This window comes from Mesoplodon mirus, assembly GCF_964341445.2.
Source record: "Mesoplodon mirus genome assembly, chromosome: 4".
Classification (NCBI taxonomy): Eukaryota; Metazoa; Chordata; class Mammalia; order Artiodactyla; family Ziphiidae; genus Mesoplodon; species Mesoplodon mirus.
This window is the reverse complement of record NC_138979.1, coordinates 58278219-58298052: the sequence shown is the minus strand read 5'-3', so window position 1 is coordinate 58298052 and position 19834 is coordinate 58278219. Positions and strand designations below refer to the sequence as shown.

At 53.3% G+C, this 19834-nt stretch overlaps 1 protein-coding gene across 8 annotated transcripts; it reads left to right on the top strand.

Moving 5' to 3' along the window:
• Positions 1-427: 427 nt before the first annotated feature.
• CLN6 (CLN6 transmembrane ER protein) lies at positions 428-18686 on the top strand. 8 transcript variants are annotated; one of them, XM_082619361.1, is made up of 9 exons: positions 1098-1261; positions 4073-4132; positions 7561-7675; positions 11095-11193; positions 12330-12518; positions 12833-12888; positions 14422-14544; positions 16178-16458; positions 17966-18686. In XM_082619361.1, exons 1-8 carry the CDS (start codon positions 1113-1115, stop codon positions 16446-16448), a joined length of 1062 nt encoding a protein of 353 aa, XP_082475487.1. In that variant the 5' UTR covers positions 1098-1112; the 3' UTR covers positions 16449-16458; positions 17966-18686. The 8 variants fall into 8 exon arrangements, with proteins under 8 accessions (XP_082475490.1, XP_082475491.1, XP_082475487.1 ...); XM_082619360.1 differs by having other exon boundaries at positions 17935-18686; XM_082619359.1 differs by having other exon boundaries at positions 16630-18669.
• The last annotated feature ends 1148 nt before the right edge of the window (positions 18687-19834 follow it).

Sequence of the window (19834 nt, the reverse complement as noted above, 5' to 3'; positions counted from 1 at the left end):
CTATTCCACCGATTTTTGATTCCCAGCGTCAAAGGCCATAGAGTTGACATTTTAAGGAGTGCTATCTTCCATCTGAGGAAGGAAAGTGCATAACACAGTGGGGAAAGACATTGAACCCGTCCCTCCAAGCCTTCCCGTCCCCAAGGACAAGGGAAATCCAGTCTCGTCTCCTCCCCAGGGGAGCATTTGGGTCGAATTAGTCTTTCCCCACGTCCCTAGCCCACCCTAGACTAATATCTAATATGCGGGTCTCGGGCAGCCTAGGCAAAGCTTCCCGCCCCCGGCCACGCAGGGGACCCCAGCAGATCCCAGTCCCATTAGGCTACACTTTGTGCCTTCCTGCCTCGGTCCCCACCCACTGCCTGGGACGCCACAGTCATCGGGCCCCTCCTTCTCCGCGCGGAGCCGGCCCCGCCTCCCGCGCTCCCGCGGCGCGTCTCTTGTCCCGCCCCCCGCCGGCCCCTCCTCTGGCCCGCGCCTCTGGGGCCGAGCGCTCGCCCGCGGGTCCGCACCCGCGGTGGGTATTTGCTTTCGCGGCAGTCAGGCCAGCCGAGCCCGTCTTCAGCTCGGGGCAGCGGGGCGGAGGGCCCGACCGGCGGGGCAGCCATGGAGGCGGCGGCGCGGAGGCGGCAGCACCCGGGAGCGGCGGGTGGCCCGGGCGCGCAGCCGGGAGCCTCCTTCCTGCAGGCCAGGTGGGCGCGCGCCGGCGGGCGGAGCTGAACCGCAGCCCCGCCACGTGACGGGGAGGGCGGGGGACCGGGGCCACGGAGCCCGGGTGGGTCGTCCACGCGCTATCCCTGCAGCTGCTTCTCGCCTACTCGCCTGAGCCCCGCCTCCGCGCTCCTTTCTCTTCCTGGGGGAGCCCCGTGCCCAGGGAGGCTCAGCGGCCCGGCCGGCTCTAGGACAGTCGCTCAGCTGGGGTCCAGGAAACTAAGGGTGGGGACGGCGGCGGCGGGCCCAGAGGACATCTCTGCTCACTAGGGCCCCCAACGCGCCTGCAAGCCCCGGGCGCCAAGCCGAGGTCTCGGGGTGCCTCTGAACTTGACTTGGGTTCTGATGTTAACAGGAGGCTCACTTCTTGCCCCGAGGAACCAAAGAATGTGGGAATGTAAATGGAAGAGACAGCGAAATGTGGAAACTTCCCCCCAGAGAAAGAATTAAGAAGGGCTTTTCCCACACGGTTGCTGTTCCCTTCTCTCAGTAAGGGGAAGTTATCGGTTTATGTAGCTGAGTCAACCCGGTGCTTGGGGCAGAGGAAAAGGTATAGAAGCCACCTTTTAATCTTTCCCTCCACTCTACTTTCATACCATTTTACAAATTATAGACATTCATTGCACAGAGTAGGCATTCATTAAGCATCTCTGTTGAGTCCAGCGCTGTGCCAGGCACTAAAGCGGTGGGTAAGGTGAAGCTGGGAGGGTCCCACAGTCCGGTAGGGCGGGCCTGGGAGGAACAGTCCAGGGACTGAGAGGTCATCTTGGAGGGCTGCCTGGAGGAAGTGGAGCTTGAGAGAGATCAGTAGGTGACAGGGGAAGAAAGGTTGTCCCAGCCATGGGAAAGCTTGGGAAAGGCAAGGAGGGCAGTGGTGCTGGAGCTTTCTTTGTGTACAGTGGCAGGAGGATGCAGACCGATTGTGAAGGGCCTTGAATGGCAGCAGAGCTGGGACCATAGTGAGAGCCTTGAGTGCAAAAATTAAGGAGACGCTCTCGGGGCACTAGTGTTCAAAAACCTTCCGTGGCTCCCCTATGCCTACTTAAATGTTGGGCCCTGTGTGCCTCACTTGCCTCACCCTAGTTCCTGCCCTAAATGTCAGGTTAAGGATGCAGCTTTTGTTCTGTAGGGCACGGGGGAGCCATGGAAGGTTTTTGAGCACTAGTGTGCTCAGTTTTAGGAAGCTTGTGGTATGATTTGGGATGAGGGAAGAAGTCTGAGAGACTTGGGTAAGAGTAGCTCTTTTTCATGCTACTAAGGACATCTCTGTTCCGGATCACCTATAAGTTGGGAGTCTTTGACTGCCTTGAACTGTGGTAGTCCAATTAGAACAGCATGTGAGTAGCAGATATGGTCACCACTTTATCTCATATGCGGGGTTTCCACATGCAGCATCTTACTCGGTCTTTTTGTATTTTGTATATGTGGAAACTGAGGTCTAAGGAGGTTTACATCATTTGCCGGCAAGAAGCAGGGCCTAAACCCGGGGCTTCTGATTTCTGTTTTCTGTTCTTACTACTCCACTCTGGCTATTCCTCTTTACTCCTACATGAGCTCCCCACCATCCAGGTTGCTCGTGGGGATGGCATGAGAGGCTGGCTCTCTTCCAGGGTGTCTCTGCCCCCCTCATTGGGTGCCTAGGCCGGTTCTCAATATCATTGCTGCACAAGACAGTAGGCAGAATCATCCTAACTCCTAGGATGCTTGGATTTCCTCTGCTACATTCATGCTTTGCTTACATACCTCTAATGACAAGGTGCTCGCTACCTTTCAAGGTACCCTATTCCAGCTTCCACCTGCTCTGTTGACAGTTTTTTGTATTGTAATCAAAGTAATAACTGCCCATGATTAAATACAATTGCACAGACAGGCTTGGAGTAAAAAGCAGTGGCCCTTTTTCCACCTCTCCCTAGTACCAGAGACAACCATGTTAGCTTCTTTTAACTGTTTCTACCAGAATTAAATTCATGTTTCTAAATAATAATAACAAATACTACGTACATACCACTTTCTGTGGGCCAGGCCCTGCTCTTAAGTTTTTGCATTAAAAGAAAAAAAGTTTTTGCATAATTTAATTCAGCCACAACTCTTGACGTAAGATCTAGTATTATCCCCCATTTTACAGATGAGAACATTGAGGCCAGGAAGTAACTTGCTCAAGATTTGGTTAGTGGTAGAGCTGGGATATGAACCCAGGCAGTCTCCAAAGTCCACACTCAAAAGCTATGCTCAGGGCTTCCTTGGTGGCGCAGTGGTTAAGAATCCGCCTGCCAATGCAGGGGACACGGGTTCAACCCCTGGTCTAGGAAGATCCCACATGCCGTGGAGCAACTAAGCCCGTGCGCCACAACTACTGAGCCTGCACTCAAGAGCTTGTGAGCCACAACTACTGAAGTCTGCATGCCTAGAGCTCGTGCTCTGCAACAAGAGAAGCCACTGCAATGAGAAGACTGCACACTGCAACGAAGAGTAGCCCCCACTCACCCGGAAAGCCCACAAGCAGCAACAAAGACCGAACACAGCCAAAAATAAATTATAAGAAAAAAAAAAAGCTATGCTCAACTGCTATTTCTTGGTTTATCAGTTGCTATTAGCTTCTAAGCTAATGTTTACCTACTAAGTTCCTGTTACGATTTGGTTCACTTATGCCTCTCCTGTCTTCACAAGATGGTTTTGTATCACCATTTTTAGTTTTGCTCTTTGTTACCTTTGTAGCCTTAAGGAATATGTATATACCATTATTTCTTTTTCCATCAACTGTAAAGCAATATCTTTTTTTTCCAAAAGTTTACTTATTTATTTATTTAGTGAAGTATAGTTGATTTACAATAAGGGCAGTATCTCTTGATTCCTTTTTAAAAGAATATTAGTCTCCTACCCTAATCTTTAGCATTCTTTACCCTCTCCCCAACTCCTGTCATCTATAGTTTTACTTTCAAGTTGTCAAGGTTAACAGTAGTATTTACTTGCTGTGTTTTAACCATAATTGCCTTCCATGTTTTGTCTGTGGATTGATTCTGAACTTTGAAAATCAGTATACAATGTTTTTATTAGTTAAGCCATGTAAATATTGTTCCCTACAGAGTCCAGTAAGTTTAACAGTTACATTTGCTTTCTTATATTGCTTTTGTTTTTACTGGAGTTTCTAATTGCCTTTCCTTTTTTTCCTCTTATTTTTTGCCTTCATTTTCTCATTTTTTGTTCAAACTTGTCATCATGTCATGTATTTCACCATTGTGTATATAAAACCAAAATCAGTCCCTCTATAGTCCCCATTCATAGGTCCCTGCTTGACTCCACCATGGCTGAGACTGCTGACCGCTTTGAGTATTTCATCTATATGTTATGTGCTTTATGGCAGGGGTCCCCAATACCCAGTACCAGTCCACAGCCTATTAGGAACCGGGCTGCACAGCAGGAGGTGAGCAAGTGAGCAAACCTTCATCTGCCACTCCCCATCACCACCTGAACCATCCCCCCCATTGCTCACATTACTGCCTGAACCATCCCCCCTCTCCTCCTCCCCCCCACCGCCCCCGCCCCCTGTCCATGGAAAAATTGTCTTCCACAAAATTGGTCCCTGGTGCCAGAAAGGTTGGGGACCGCTGCTGTATGGTATGTGCTCCCCAACTGTCGTGATATCAGTTTTACCAGATGGTAGACTTGTAAAGCCGTGGAGGAGATTAAAGGCCATCCTTGTCTTGGGTTACCTGCCATTGTGCTTTCACTGTTGTTCTCAGCAGGAGTTTCTGATGATTGAGGCCTAGAGCTGGCATGGCTGGAGGCTAGGTGTGTGAAGTCTGTGAAGTCAGAAAGTTGGGTTAGGTTTGAGGATGCTCATCCCCAGGAGAGGGGCTGGGGGAGAGGATGCCTTCACCCTTCATGATCTGCCTCCTGTGCTCAGAGTCCCAACAGGAGAACACCAGTCAGACGCTCACCAATCTTGATTCCCAAGTTAGGTGTCTGCCCTGCACCTGCCCTTTTTTTTCCTGCTCTGCTCAGCCAGGCTGGACTCAGGACAGGGATCCCCACTGACTGAGTGCCTCCTGAGGTGGAAGAGGAAATAGTCACTGAGCCCCTAGTGTGTGCTTTGTATCCACAGCTTCCAGAGACCGACACTTAAGTGCTTCCCAGGCTTTCAAAACGCCTTTATTTCCTGTACCAAACATCCTGCTCTTTGCCCAGTTTGAAGGTTTCCAGAATAAAACACTGAGGACTGTCATTCTCCTTCCCCATCAAAGTTCTTCAGGCCCAGAGGTTGCCACCATCTGCTTTTTGAGGCCTTGCCCTGATGGTCACAAAGGGGAAGGGGCATGGTGGGGCTTCTATACCAGTCACTTGTCTCAGACAGTGACTGAATGTCTGCCCCCATCCGAAGGCCCAGCAGCCCCTCCTCTTCCTTCCACCGATAAGCCAGGCATCTGAGCTCCCTTTAGCCCCTTTCTCACTTCCACCTCCAGGCCTTTGATCCTGCTCTCCTGCTGCTTTTCTGCCTACTTGAATCCACCCATCCTACTTGAATCCACCCATCCATGCTTCCAGGCTCCCTTTCTTCCTGCAGGTTTTGCATACCGCTTCAGGCTACACCAATCCCTCTCTATCTTGATCTCCTGATACGCCACAAAGCTTATAATAATCAGCAACAAAATAGCAAGCTACTTAGAGCACAGGTCTTTAATCCTTATAGACCCAGGTTTGAATTCTCTGCCTTTCAGGACTCCTGGATTGCGAGTGACAGAAAGCCAGTGTGAACTACAGCACCCTTAGCAAAAGGGAATGTATTGGCTCTTGTGGCCAAACCATTGCCTTGGGGATGCCTGGAACTGGGAATGTGAACCCTCTCAGGCCTTCTTCTCCTATTTTTCCCTGCTCCTCTCTGCAGCGCTGCTTCATTCTCACCTGGCTGTCCCTTGAGGCTGGAACCTTGGCCACAGGCAGCCCCACGCTCTCATCTTTAGCGTCCCAGCACCAGAAAGGAAGATGCTCTTTTCAACTCTAGTTAGAAAAGTCCCACTGCGCCGGCCTGGGTCACTGGCCCTCCCTGTGGCTCAGGATACATCATCTCTCACCAGAAGAAGGAGGGAGTAGGAAGGCTGACAGAAGGAATAGTTGATGCAGCTTCTTACTAGTGGGGGTAACCTTGGTTAAGCCTCAGTATCCTTATCTGTAAAATGGGAGGGTAACAGCCTCCCAGTATGGCTGTGGGGATTAGATGAGATGGTGCTAGTGAAGCTCCTACCACAGCACACAGTCGACACTCAGTAAGTGGTGGGCACTGAGTAGAGGGGACAGGAAGACTTAGTTGACCTAGGAAAGGCCCACTCCACCTGCCTTGCCTGCCGCTAGACGATGATGAGATCCTCCAAGAGCTTGCCTCTCTGTGTCTGGGTTGCTCTAGAAGCCCAGTGTGGACCATACTTGGAATTGGCTAAAAAGGATCCCAGAAAGTTATGGAAGCAATAGCAGTGTTGACAGAGGAAAATCTTCATGGTGCCTCTAAGCTGTTGTTTGCCACTAAAACGAATGAGTAACTGGTAACTGAGATTGTTTTATATCAGCCAGTAATCACTGAGCATAAATCAGGTACTGAGCTGAAAACTCTGGAGAATATGGACTCACACCACACAGCTCCTGGTCTTGGCACCAGTGGGACAGTACAACTTACACCTCAGTCGTCTTAGGAGGAGTGGGCTGCTTGTCACTGGAGGTATGCAAGTAGTGGCAGGGACACTGTAAAGAGGATTTGTACTCTGATGGGGAGGTTGGTGAGTTGAGAGAACCTTAAAATCACCCTTCTTCTTGAGGGCCTAGATACGAGCAAAACTCCAGCCCTGTGATGTCATGGCCTGAGTGGGAGTTAGGGATGATGCACTCCCTATAGTGGGCTTTGGGATAAGCTTCATCAGGGAAGGTTTCTTGGAGGAGGTGGCCCATGCACTGGCCCTTTAGCTTCAGCTCATTTGTGAAGAGCAGATGGCTGACTGCTTTGCAGGAGAGACAGGCATCCAAAGTTGTGTTGTCAGATGGTTCTCTTCTTGCCACGTCTCTCACATCACCTTGTCCCTGCTGCCTTCCTTCTTAGGTTTCACTGTGGATTGGTGAGAAGAAGGACACCTGCAGCCCTGTTCCTACCTCCTCATGGTTCAGAAACCAAGGGAAAGGGAGAGCCCCTGTTCATCCCAGTCTATAGTCTGTAAGGCACATCTCACCAGAGGGCTCTGATTGATCCAGCTCAGGTCACATGCCCATCCCGTGGACCAATCACTGTGGATACAATGATGGGTTAGAGGTTAAAAATATAAGCTCTGGAACCTAATCATTTAGGTTCAAATATTTAGCTATGTAACTTTGGGCAAGTTGCTTAACATCTTGGGCCTCAGTTTTTTCACTTGTGTAATGGGGGTAATAGTCTAACCTCAGATGGTTTCTGTGAGAATTAAGAGAGTTAAATGAGATGGTGCATGCAAACAGCTATAGTAGTGCCTGGAATATAGAAAGTGTTCAGTGAAGATTAGCTATCATCATCCATCACCATGTTTCATGCTTTTCAGCCACATCCGCATCCTTTGCCCCATCTGATTTCCCCATCATTCTATAGGTAAGAAAACCCAACAGTTATTATACCCTTTGGGCATTTTCCTGCCTGAATCATAGAGAAGCAAAGGTCAGGGCAGATGGAGTCCACTCCCAGGATACCTTCCCATGGACCACAGTATTTCCAGCAAAACCTTTTCCTAGAACTTAATCATGTGTTTCCTCCTGCTCTCAAATCTCTGTGGCTCATCTTCGTAGGGAAGCTTCCCATGGCGGGAGAGAAGAGCTGACCCCTTTTGTCTGCCCCTTTCCCAGGCACAGCTCCGTCAAGGCTGATGAGGCTGCCAGCACGGCTCCCTTCCACCTTGATCTCTGGTTCTACTTCACCCTGCAGAACTGGGTTCTAGACTTTGGCCGCCCCATTGCCATGGTGAGTGTAAAGCTGTGGACAGAGCCCTGACCAGCAGTGAGGAGACAGGGTGACATGAATTGTCAGAGTGACCTCAGACAAGTCATTGCCTCTACCAGTACACTGTGAGAATAGGTCTGGATGCTTTCATGTCCTTTAGTTCTACGACTGTGACCAGTGCGGCAGCTGCCAGCGAGTGGGGGATCCGGGGGGGCCTGACTAGTCATACTGCATCCCCCCATATCTCACACCCAGGTTTAACCAAAGCACCAATTCAGACAGTGGGGTATGAGAAAGGATCCCACCTGCTTTCCCCACAGCCTTGGGATAGTATTGTTTTTCTGGAGGTGAAGAGTATAGGCTGAATTTGCCTATCATGTATGACTTGAGCCTTGGGTAATTTTTAGTGTCGTCTGGTGAAACTGTCCCCTTCCCTCCAAGGCTACTTCATGCATCAGTGTACAGTCGGAGCCTCTACGGAGATTAATACTGGAAGAGCACCAAATCCCCTCACTGGTCACGAATAAGATAGATAGATAGATAGATAGACAGACAGACAGGTAACAGAAGGTGAAAAAAATTGAGTGACTTCCCACCAAGAACTAAGGTGTTGGGCTTCCCTGGTGGCACAGTGGTTGGGAGTCCGCCTGACGATGCAGGGGATGCGGGTTCGTGCCCCGGTCCGGGAGGTTCCCACATGCCACGGAGCGGCTGGGCCCATGAGCCATGGCCACTGAGCCTGCACGTCCAGAGCCTGTGCTCCGCAACGGGAGAGGCCACAGCAGTGAGAGGCCCGCGCACCACTAAAAAACAAAAAACTAAGGTGTTAATTTTTGCATGTGGGTGGTAAAAATAACAATATCCAACACTGAAACTGACACCTCATACATGCTAATGCTAATGCAAATTAGCAAAGCCCTTTGGGAAAGCAGTTTATCAAGGCGATAACTAGTACCTAGAATAGTGTCTAGCAAGATACGTGCTCAGTATACTTGTACTGAATGAATAATAACAGTAAGCTAGAAATAGCGGTTAACATACATTGAGCGCTTACTCTGTTCTAAGCTCTTTATGTGTTTAAACTTATTTAGTTCTCCCATCAATGCTATTATTAATCTCAATTTTATACATGAGAAGAGTCGAGGATAGAGAGGGTAAATAACTGGCTCAAGATCACCCAGCCAGCAAGTGGAGGAGTCAGCACATGCCCACAGGCACTCTGGCCCCAGAGCCCACCCCCTTCCATCATGATTTTATCCAGAACCCTAATGTGTTCATCCCTCCTGACTCAGTACGACCCCTTCCAAAAAGGGGTCGTACTTTTGCCCTGAAGATGTAATCAGCAAGAAGACAGCCTCTGTACCAAAGGTGTTCATTGCAGTGTTGTTATAATAGCCAAAACTTGGAAGGGACTTGAGTGTCCAGCAGTAGGGACTGGGTAAATCAGCTTTGCTGTACGCAGTCTAGAGGCTGCTACCTGGGCACTAAACAGGAATTATGAGTACTCTAGAGCAACCTGGAATGTTTAAGGAGAAAAAAACATGCCTAAGTGTCATGCATATTGACTGCCTGCCAACTAGTGACGGCCCTAACAGTCTTGTATACATGGGATCAAAGACTTGAAGGGGATGAAGAGAAGCTTCCTGGCAATGGTGTCGGGGAGGAGGTGTGGTGGCTGCTGATTCTTCTTTCTGCAGGCTTGCCATAAGGTTTACATGTTTTTTAAATGTAGGTGAAAGTAAAGGGACTGAGCCAGGAGTCAGGGCACCCAGTCAGGTTCATAAGTGACTTTGGGCAAGTCAGTGTCATCTGGGCTTTGGTTCTCTCATCTGTAAGAGGACTGGTTGGACTAGCTGCTCTGAGCCCCTGTGTAGCATGAAGGTTCCACATACTGGGGGACAAAGGAGCTGCCCATCAGACTGGTGTTACAGGGAGAGGGGAGATGAGGCCAGGGGCAGGCTCATGGCTCTTCTCATTCACTAGGACTCAGCCTCATCAGCTCTAATAGGGGTCTCTTGCAGGGCAAATCACTTCCCCCATCCTGCTCAGAGTTGCTGTGGCCACTATAACCCTAAGTGGGCTCATCAGGAATATACATTTGAAAAACTTGTATACACTGGAGCTTTTCAAATGTACCCATGATAGTCCCAAATTTGTAATAACTACAAAATAAAACTTTTTACAAGTTATAAAAGTAATATGTCATAGTTACAACAAGTCAGTTCATACCCAGGGGTATAAAGAAGTGTGAGACTCTCCCTTTCCAGTTCCACCCCTGACAGTTTGAGGCTCATCCTTCCACTCCTTTCTCTACTCATGCAAACATATGTATACATCCTTTTTTTTTCTTCTCTAACCAAAATGAGATTTTACTTTATACTTTATTTTACAACTTGCTTGTTTTACTTTAGAATATATCATGGATATCTCTCCCTGTCAGTACATATGAGGTGTTATTTCTGTTAATGGCTACTTAACCTTCTATAGAAAAGATGTACTGTAGTGTATTCAAGTAGTCAGCCTATTTCTGGTATTTTGCTATCAAAGAGTGTTTCAGCCAACATACATATCTTGCTATAGATAAAGATACAGAGGTACATGCACACAGCAGGTAAGAAAGAAAAATTGAGATTCTTGTATCCTAAGAGTTTTATTTCTGCAGGATGAATTTTTGATAGAAATTTATGGTCATTACACGTGTTCTCAATCAACAGATAGTGGGTGTGGCAGGGCGGAGGTTGTGAAGTGTCTTGACCTCGAGTAGGAATTTTCCCACTGACACCGACAAGGCTGGGACTCACGGCGGCGTAGAGCAGTAGAAGAAACAAGGGCATTCTAGACAGAGGAACAGCCCTGGCCTGCCTGCCTCTCTCAGGGAAGGTAGAAAAGGAAGAACTGAATCTTTGTAGAACTCACTTATTTTCTCCTTTGTTTCATAAGGTATAGTTTTGACCTGATTTGGAAGTGGTCCATCTGCTCAGTGGACAGAGTGTTTTTCCATAGCTGGGTGGCCAGGAGATCTTGTCATCATCCTAGGACCTGGAGTGCCAGATCCTTAAGGGTCCATGTAGATCACCTGGGCCACACTTCGTGTTACAGATGGGGGAACTGAGGCCTGAAGAGGGGAAGAACTTGCCCAGGGTCACCCAGAACTTTGGTGCACAACTGAGTCCCAAAGGAGCCTCCAACTCTCAGGCCGGTACCCAGGGACCTTTATTTAGTACCCAGAGGGAGAGGGACACAGGGTCAGGCCCTGGATTTGTGTCTACTGTGTGCTTACCTTCTCTGGGACTCAGTTTGTCTGTCTGAAAACACCTTCACTTCAGTGCTGCTGAGAGGATCCCAAGAGATCACAGAAAGAATGAAGTGTGTGCAGAAGAGGTTCTGAGGGTCTCATGGGGCTGTGCCTAGTAAAAACCATTCCTCCCCTTGCTCCCCAGCTGGTGTTTCCTCTCGAGTGGTTTCCGCTTAACAAGCCCAGCGTGGGGGACTACTTCCACATGGCCTACAACATCATCACGCCCTTTCTCCTGCTCAAGGTACAGTCCAAGGCTCCCTGCCCTCCCTTCCCACCCTCATTTCTTCCTCCACCCGGCAGGGAGCTGGTGCCGAGCCCCGGAAGTGCCCTGAGAATCAGACTGTCCCCTGCCTGACTCTGTGGGAGGAAGGCTGTGATAGAGGGACATGTCAAGCCCCAGGAGAGGCGGGACTGCCTCTGGCCGGGAGGGATGGAGAAGGCCTCCCCAAGGAGGGGCGTTTGATTTGGGCCTCCGCCTGGTGTGCTTGGGGTTGAACTGGGAGAGACCTTCAGGCAGGAGCACCTGACGATAAGGCCGTGCTGGAGGAGCCATAATACATCTGGGGAGGCTGAGGTGGAAGGAGTGGCTGGATCGCCCAGGGTGAGGTCAGGGACCAGTTGGGAAAGCAGGTGAGGGCCAGATGGCAGGAAGGGCAGCAAAGGAGGGTGAACTCTCTCCTCTGGCCTGGAGATCCCTGACTTTGAGGTACCACTGGGAACACAGAGCTGTCTCCTAGATAGCTGCGGGAGATAGATATCTGGGCGATGGTAGCTCTCGGCAATGCTGGCTTTGCATTTTGCCACATAAGGGCTCTTAAAACTATCGCTGTTTATTGTCCCCATCATTTTGTTTTTAGAGAGACATTTCAGATCTCCAAAAAATAGGAAAGGTGTAATCTCAGAATTCAGAGGGTCTTTAGTAAAAGAATTTAGTTTCAGAAGCACCTGCCGCATCCCCGTCGTTTTCATTTTTGTTTGCTTGGATTGCTCAGTTGCTCAGAAATGGGAGGGTCTCCTCAACAGGCCAGCCCAGTGACCCAGGAGCAGAACTGGGGGTGGTGGGAGGGCAGGGCCTGGATGCCTGTGTCACCTCCAGCACAGCCCGTGGGTGTGTGTGACCTTGGGCAGAGCTGGCCCTGCTGAGTGTGTTTCCTCTCCAGCACAAGAGGGTGCAGATCCCTGGCCCCTGCTGGGTTCACAGGGACCTTGTGAGACTCTGGAGGCTGGACTGGCCCCACTAAAGGGACCCACCAATTTGAGAGTGACGTTCCAGCTGGTGGCATCCATCCCACTCTGGGTGTGAGGGAGGGAAGCAGAGGGCGTCTCCTATCATGGTGGAGGCGGGGGTCATGCTGTCGGGCCTCCCTCTGACCTCAGCTCATCGAGCGGTCCCCACGCACCCTGCCGCGCGCCATGATCTACGTCAGCATCATCACCTTCATCATGGGCGCCAGCATCCACCTGGTGGGTGACTCTGTAAACCACCGCCTGATCTTCAGCGGCTACCAGAACCACCTGTCAGTCCGCGAGAACCCCATCATCAAGAATCTCAAGCCGGAGACGCTGGTGAGCCTCCACCCCGGCACTGCGATCCGTCCTGGGGCCCAAAGAGGCTGCCCGACATATCACGTTGCCCTAGATGAGGGCAGGCCGCCCCGCCAAGCTAGGATGCTCCTGTGTTACTAGGTAGTAGCACGTAGGCGCCCACCAGGGCCCCCTCCTCCGGGTAGGGAGGGACTGGGGGCAGCTGGGAGAGGCCTGGGCATTGGGGGGAGGGGGGCGCCGGGTTGCGTGGGTCCCGCACCCTCCCTGAAGCCCCTCCCCGAAGCCCCTCCCCCTCTGCCCCTGCCTCGCCCCTGCCTCGCCTCTGCCGCCCCCAGATCGACTCCTTTGAGCTGCTCTACTACTACGACGAGTACCTGGGCCACTCCATGTGGTGAGTAATGGGGCCCGTGGCCCCAGCCAGCTCTGCCGCCGGCCTTGGTGACACTGAACAAGGGCCTGGGGTTTCCAGGTGTCGAGCGCAGCGGCTGTAATGGCGTGCTCTTCCCGGGCGGGAGCGCTGTCACTCAGCTCTGGCTCCTGCCGCGCCGCCTTCCGCTCCCGCCAGCCCGCGGTGCCCGCGGCGGCCACTAGAGGGCAGCGAGTGGCTGTCCTCCCTGGGCCGAGGCTGCAGCGCTGATAAACATCTCCCCCACCCTGGGGACGGGGATGGGGACCCCGCCGTGTCGGGCTGCGGTCTTGGGCATGGAGGCGGGGAGGAAGATGAGCAGGTCCGGCTGGACTGGGTCGGGGGTGGGGCGGGGGCAGGGTGCTGTCTGTGCCCCCGCTCCGAACTCCCAGGGGAGCGCCTCCCTCCCACCCCTTCACCCACAGTGGAGGAAACCTCACGAATGCGGGCTCAGCCACAGAAGATGCAGGGCCCAAGCTGGGGGCAGTCGTCTGTTCCAGGCCCACACCTTACACAGGATAAGCTGGGGCCGGTGGGAGGGGGTTTGGCCGTGGGTTGACAGCTAGTGACAGAGCCAGCCCTGGGCCTGGGTGGCTCCACTCCCGAGCGAGGTGGGCTTACTCTTGTCGCACTTGCCCTACGCTGTGTTTCTAGGTTCTGTTTGGGGGCCTGGGAGGTCAGGGGCTTCCTGGACAGGCAGGCCTCTTGCCAGTTCTCCCTGACCTGTGCCAGAAGACCCTTCCCGTGGGAGGCTGGGGACGGGAGGAGGAGAGAGGAAGAGAGGCTGGAGAAACGAAGGAGCAGGAGAGGACTGGGAGGGCGCGGGGGCACATGAGGGGCAAGAGGGAAGGTGGGGAAGGAGACAAGGTGGTGCGTGGGAAGAGAAGGGGGGTGTGATGGCACAGGTGCGTGGGGAGAGCAGCCTGTGTGTGGAGAGGAGAGAGGGCGGTACCTTTGGGGTGAGATGGTGTGTGTGTGGAAAGGGGGTGAGGCTGTGGGCTGAGTGTGGGTGAAGGGGCTTCACAGAGCTCCTTGGAGTCCTCTGGCAGGTGCTGTCCCCCCCCACCTTATTTTAAACTGGGACCTCGGGCCTCTCCCTCCTCGACCCTGCTGGGTACACCCCTTTCCAGGGCAGTGAGGGGCCGGGACTGCTGGTATTTGGGTGCGTACATGAGGCAGGCAGGCGCGCACACACACACACACACACACACACACACACACACGGAGTGAGTGGGGTGGCCAGCGCCGCGTGGGAGGGAGCTGCCCCTCCCCGCACCCCCCAGCCTGCGGGGCTCTGACCGGCATGTGCTCAGGGAGCAGACCTCATCTTCCTGCTTCCCTCCTGGACCCCCTGCTCGGTAAAGGCTGCCAGGGAAGAGTGCCACCCGAACCAGGCATTTTTGTAAACCATGAAGTGAGACTGCATAGGATGGTGCTGGGAACCAGTACAAGGATGGGCGGGGAAGAGGCCCTGGGTGGGGGCAGCTGGGCAGCTCAGCACTGGCTTCCCTGCTGCAGGTACATCCCCTTCTTCCTCATCCTCTTCATGTACTTCAGCGGCTGCTTCACTCCCACCAAAGCTGAGAGCTCAATGCCAGGGCCAGCCCTGCCCCTGGTGGTGCCCAGCGGCCTGTACTACTGGTGAGTGGACGCTGGACCTGGGGTGCGGGGAGGCTGGGAGCCCTTAGTGAGCCAGGGAGTGAAAATGTGCTCTTGACCACAGGGCTGCTGTGTGACCCCAGATGAGACTCTCCCTGTTGAGGTCCCTGCTTCCTCCTCTTTCAGTGGGGACTGTGACTGCCTTATTGTGGCCGCTCTGTGACCAGGAAGCCAGGCCTGAGTGTGACCTCTTCACATTCAGAGTGCAACCTCGGGGCCAGTAGAATCCATCTCCAACACCAGGCCCTGTAAAGGCCTCGGGACCTCAATTTACTCCTCTGTGAAATGGGAATAATACCCACCTGTCTCCCTTTTAGGACATGGTGAGAATCCAGGGGGAGAGAAAGGGGCTTTGTAAACTATGGAGCATCATAGAGATGACAAGGACAGATATGTGCGGAATTCCATGGCCTCAGGGGCTACATGCCTGGTTTCCTTTTCCCTCCAGCTCTCTCTTCCCATTCCAGAGGATCCAGGCCTCAGCCAGGCTCCTACCCCTCTTCTGTCACTTCCGCTCTGGAGAAAGGCTCCCCTGGGGGTTGTGGGTGTCCTGGAAACAACTAGCCCTTCTCTGGTGGGAAGCCTCCAGCCAAATGAAAAGGGCCTCCTCTCCTGGGGCCAGCTCCGGCCCACCTCCAGGGGCTGCCCTTGGCCAGCAGTGGGGGTCCACCAGGGCAAATCCGCATGCCCGCTGAGGGCAGGATTAACAGGAATGGGTGGCAACTACAGCTGGAGGGAAAGAGGTGAGACGTGGGAAGGAACTTCAGCCCGTTCTTACCCATAGCACTACCAGAGTGATAGCTACAGGAGGCCGTTTATTGGACAATATGCTTTTCCAAGTACGTAGTTCTTGAGAGATAGGGCCATTTATGCCCCTTTATGAGCAAGAAAACAGAGGCTCCAAGATGTCTTGTAAATTCCCCAAGGTGACACAGCCACTAAGTTGCAGAGCTATGTAGTTCCTTGAGTGGGATGGGTCAGCATTGCGGTTCTCTCTATAGGCAGGGGAGTGGACGAGATAACCTCTCAGAAGCCCTCTAGCCAGTGTTACTGAGTTCCTGGCCACATGCTAGGTACTGCCTTAAGAGCTGGAGAGAACCCTGGGAGATGAGACTGTCCCAGCCTTCAAGGAGACAGTAATGACAACTCCCATCAGCTGAAACTGCATTCGCAAACTCAGACGCCTTTAGGAACCAAGCTGGTAACAGACATGCAGGAAGCAGGCATCACGTGAGGCAGTAGGGAGTGGTGGGGCCTGTGGCACAAGCTGCAGAACGATGCTCTCTCCAAAGGCAGCAGCTGCTTTCTCCTCATCAGTTATTGTTATGTGGGAATACAGGCCTAACGTGAGCAGGGAAACCAGAACTCCACATTGGCAGGTAATCTGTTACATACTGGCAACAAACTCAATGTTTTAAAAAATAGTAACTCTACAAGCCAAATCAATATGCTGCGTATGGGCCATGGCTCAGAGTGACGTGGTTGCCTCAGCTCCTCCCTCAACGTGCTAACCTGACCGACTGGGTGGGCAGCCTGGTACTTGGGTAGAGGGAGGGATGCCGGGCAGGATGGGCTGTCACGGCACCCACCTCCGCTCACGCACGGGCCTCCTTAGGTACCTGGTCACCGAGGGCCAGATCTTCATCCTCTTCATCTTCACCTTCTTCGCCATGCTGGCCCTTGTCCTGCACCAGAAGCGCAAGCGCCTCTTCCTGGACAGCAACGGCCTCTTCCTCTTCTCCTCCTTTGCCCTCACCCTCCTGCTCGTGGCGCTCTGGGTTGCCTGGCTGTGGAATGACCCTGTGCTCAGGAAGAAGTACCCGGGCGTCATCTACGTCCCCGAGCCCTGGGCCTTCTACACCCTCCACGTCAGCAGCCGACACTGAGTCCGGAGGGGTATGTGCACCCCAGATCCTCACCCAACCTCAGGCTGCACGGGGTGTCAAGCCACCTGACTGTGGGCAGCCAGAGCCCAGCCCTCCCCGCCACCCACCGGCCTGATCTCAGGGTCTGGCAGTGGTCTCTGATCTCCCTCTGCCAGAAGCTCTCTCTCCCTCCCCGCTCCAGGATCGTGGCACCCCTTCGTGTGAGGCTGATTGCAGGTTTCTGAGTGGCCGCCGAAGGCAGAGTTCTCACGCGCTTGCACTGTTCCCTGAGCCGCTCACTAGGGGTGGGGACGTCGTGAGGCTCTTCAGTCAGCCTTGTCTCAGCTTCAGTCTCTGCCTGCCACCAGCAGGCCTGCTCCCAGGAAAGGGGCCCTCGTTCCCCATGGGATGCCCCCCCCCCCGCCTCCCCCGAGGCACTGGGGCCCGGTCTCCTCCCTTGGCTGCGGACCCTCGGCCTCATTTCCCAGCAGTGCTGGCCTGCGTGTGTGCAGGGGTCTCGGGGGCCTGCCTCGCCTCCCCCGGCCCCGCCTCCTCTCCTGTGCTCTCAGGGAGCCCTGTGCCTCAGAGCCTCCTTTCACCCCGCATGCAGTGATCCCCCAGCCCCTGTCAGTCCCCGTCTGCTGGCAGCATCAGGGGTGAGAAGTGTGACTAAAGGCGGTGTGGAGCCCAGCCTGGCTGGCTGCTGCTGCTTCTTACTTTGGGAGTGAATTTGGGAGGCAGGAGGAGGGTGGTCCCTGGAGCAGGGGAGGGAGCTGCTGGTCTGGGGCCCAGGCAGGAGCCCTGGGCTGACCCCAAGGGCCCACTCAGCTCTGTGTGGCTGAGAGCAGGCGCTGCCACTGTCCACTGGCCCTCCGCGCCACTTAGTAGGATCCTGCGGTTGGGGGTCACCTCAGGAGCAAGAAGGGCCTCCTCTAGGTCCCAGCTCTCTTCAGAGGAGTCTGGGGGAGGTCACGGGGGTGGGGACCAGCATAGGGCATCTCCAGACCTGCCCCTCAGAGATGTCCCACTGAGCCTCCCAGCTGTGCTGCCAGCCCGTCCCAGGGGCTGAAGCAGAGAGGGTGCCCTTTGGGGGAGGGTGGCGAGCCTGGTTTGTGGGAGGTTGGCACTTAGCCTTGGGCAAGTTGTTTAATCCCTTGGGGCCTCAGCTCTTGATCTTTGAGGGTCTCAGCTTCACCACACAGCCACCAGGGGCTTTGTGGGCTACCGTTACTAGAAAACACAGGGGAGGGCCACGCTGAACAGGAGACGCATCATCGTAGGCCATGTTGTGATGAGAGAAACACCTTTTGAGGAAAGCAGCTTTGTTTTTCAGGCTTGCTGCTGAGGCATGTTACAGCACGGTAATCCTCCTCACACCCAGAGTGTGGACATAAAGACTGTAGTTTAGGATTCCCACTTTGCTTTTCCCAGGCACCTTTTAAAATAACCACTCAGCATTTAAACCCATAAAAACCTGGTGACCTCCACCCCTACCGTTTTATGATAGGTGCTTGGTACCCTGCTCTCTTCTCCCTCAGGACCTGGGACGGAGGATGGTCCTTCGCCTGGCTCATTGCGCCCCCTGGCGTCTGGGATCTGGAATAATAAATCTTGTGGCTCTTCTTACTTCGTGTGGTGGGTGTATTGAAACTGCCTTCAGTCAAAAGGACCCCATGGGTTTCATTTCCCGAGTGGGAGCTGGATGCCGAGGGAGCTGCCTGCCGCCCCCGCGTGGGTGGCTTGTGCCCCCTGACTCAGCAGGTCACAAGTCTGCACATTCTTAATTCATAAGCCAGCTGCGGCCTTTCAGCACATAAGGGCCCCCACCTGCCCAGCAACCTCGTTTGACTCCTTCCCTGCCTCAAGGCCACTGTTAACTCCAAAGCCTGCTCCAGGCCTGTTCTCCATAGAGAGATATTAATGGATATCATCTGAGCAGGCATAGGCCTGGTTATGTGGGGTCTGAAGCTTATACAATTTGGGGGGTGCTTGATAAGAAAACAGTAAAAAAAAAAAAAAAGTGAATAAAAAATTAGGTATGAAAACGAGTGTTTAGAATGGTAAAGAAATCACAGCAAGTTATTGGAGCCTTGGAGAGTCATGTCCCTCTTGACCAAGATCTCTTTGGGCAGTTTACTGAAAATGTTGCCCTAGAAATACTTAATTGCAACCTGGCTTCCCTCCACCTAGAAAACTCTAGGCCAATGGTTTTCAAAGTATGGCCCTGACTGGCAGCATCTGGATGGCAGGAGAAAATGCAGATTCTTGGGCCTCCCTGGTGGCGCAGTGGTTGAGAGTCCGCCTGCCGATGCAGGGGATACGGGTTCGTGCCCCGGTCTGGGAGGATCCCATATGCCGCGGAGCGGCTGGGCCCGTGAGCCATGGCCGCTGGGCCTGCGCGTCCGGAGCCTGTGCTCCGCAACGGGAGAGGCCACAACAGTGAGAGGCCCGCGTACGGAAAAAAAAAAAAAAGAAAATGCAGATTCTTTTCCCCTTTCACCTGCTGAATCAGAAATTCTGGTGATGGGGCCCTTCAGGTGAACAAAATCTCAGCCCCCAAGTTGCATTGGAGGGGGTTTCTGTTTTGTGTTCTGAGTTGAAGTGTAGCCTACACACAAGGTAAAGCGTACACCTTGAGAATTTTTGTATAGTGAACCCTCAGGTAGCCACCACCCCGTGCAGGTGTTTTCAGTCATGAGAAACACCCCTTAGAAACACCTAGAAACACCTAAAAAAAAGGAGTTGGCCAGGGTGTCTCAGTTGGTGTGCCTTTGGGGACACAGCCCCAAACTCTAGCACACACTGACCTAAACTCAAGGAAATGTCACGTGTATGCTCAGGCCATTCAAGATGGCTGTTCTCTTGCTCTGTACACCCCCAGCTCGACCAGGCCCTGCTTCACTCCCATGACTATCTAATCCTCTTAATTGTAGGGCTTAACTAGTCCCTGGTAACTGATGAGCCCACCTGAAGTCAATTCCCCTATAACTGGTAACCTCCTTCCCCCGCAGAGCAGCAAAGATGGCTGCCGAGTCCTGTCTGCCGCACACGGCGCGGTGTTGCTCCAGGATGTTGCTTCAAACGTGTAAGATCCCCTATCCAACAAAGCTTGCAGGCCTGCGGGAGTGCAGCCCAACAATTGGCGAGCCAGCCGAGAAGCCAAGGAAACTCCCGGGCGCACCGAGATGTCGGGAACAAGGACGGGGAATGGAAAGTTGTGAGGAATCCGGGGGTGGCCATCCACTCGTGTGCGGGGCCCTGTGGCGTCTGTCCTTGATGAATGAGGGCCGCCAAGAGACTGGCGAATCCACAGACCACCCCGAGGGTGTTGCAGAGATGTCGCTGCTATTACTGTGGGGGAAAAGAAGCTAGATGGTGGAAGGGGTGGCTGTGGCTGTGGGCTGGCT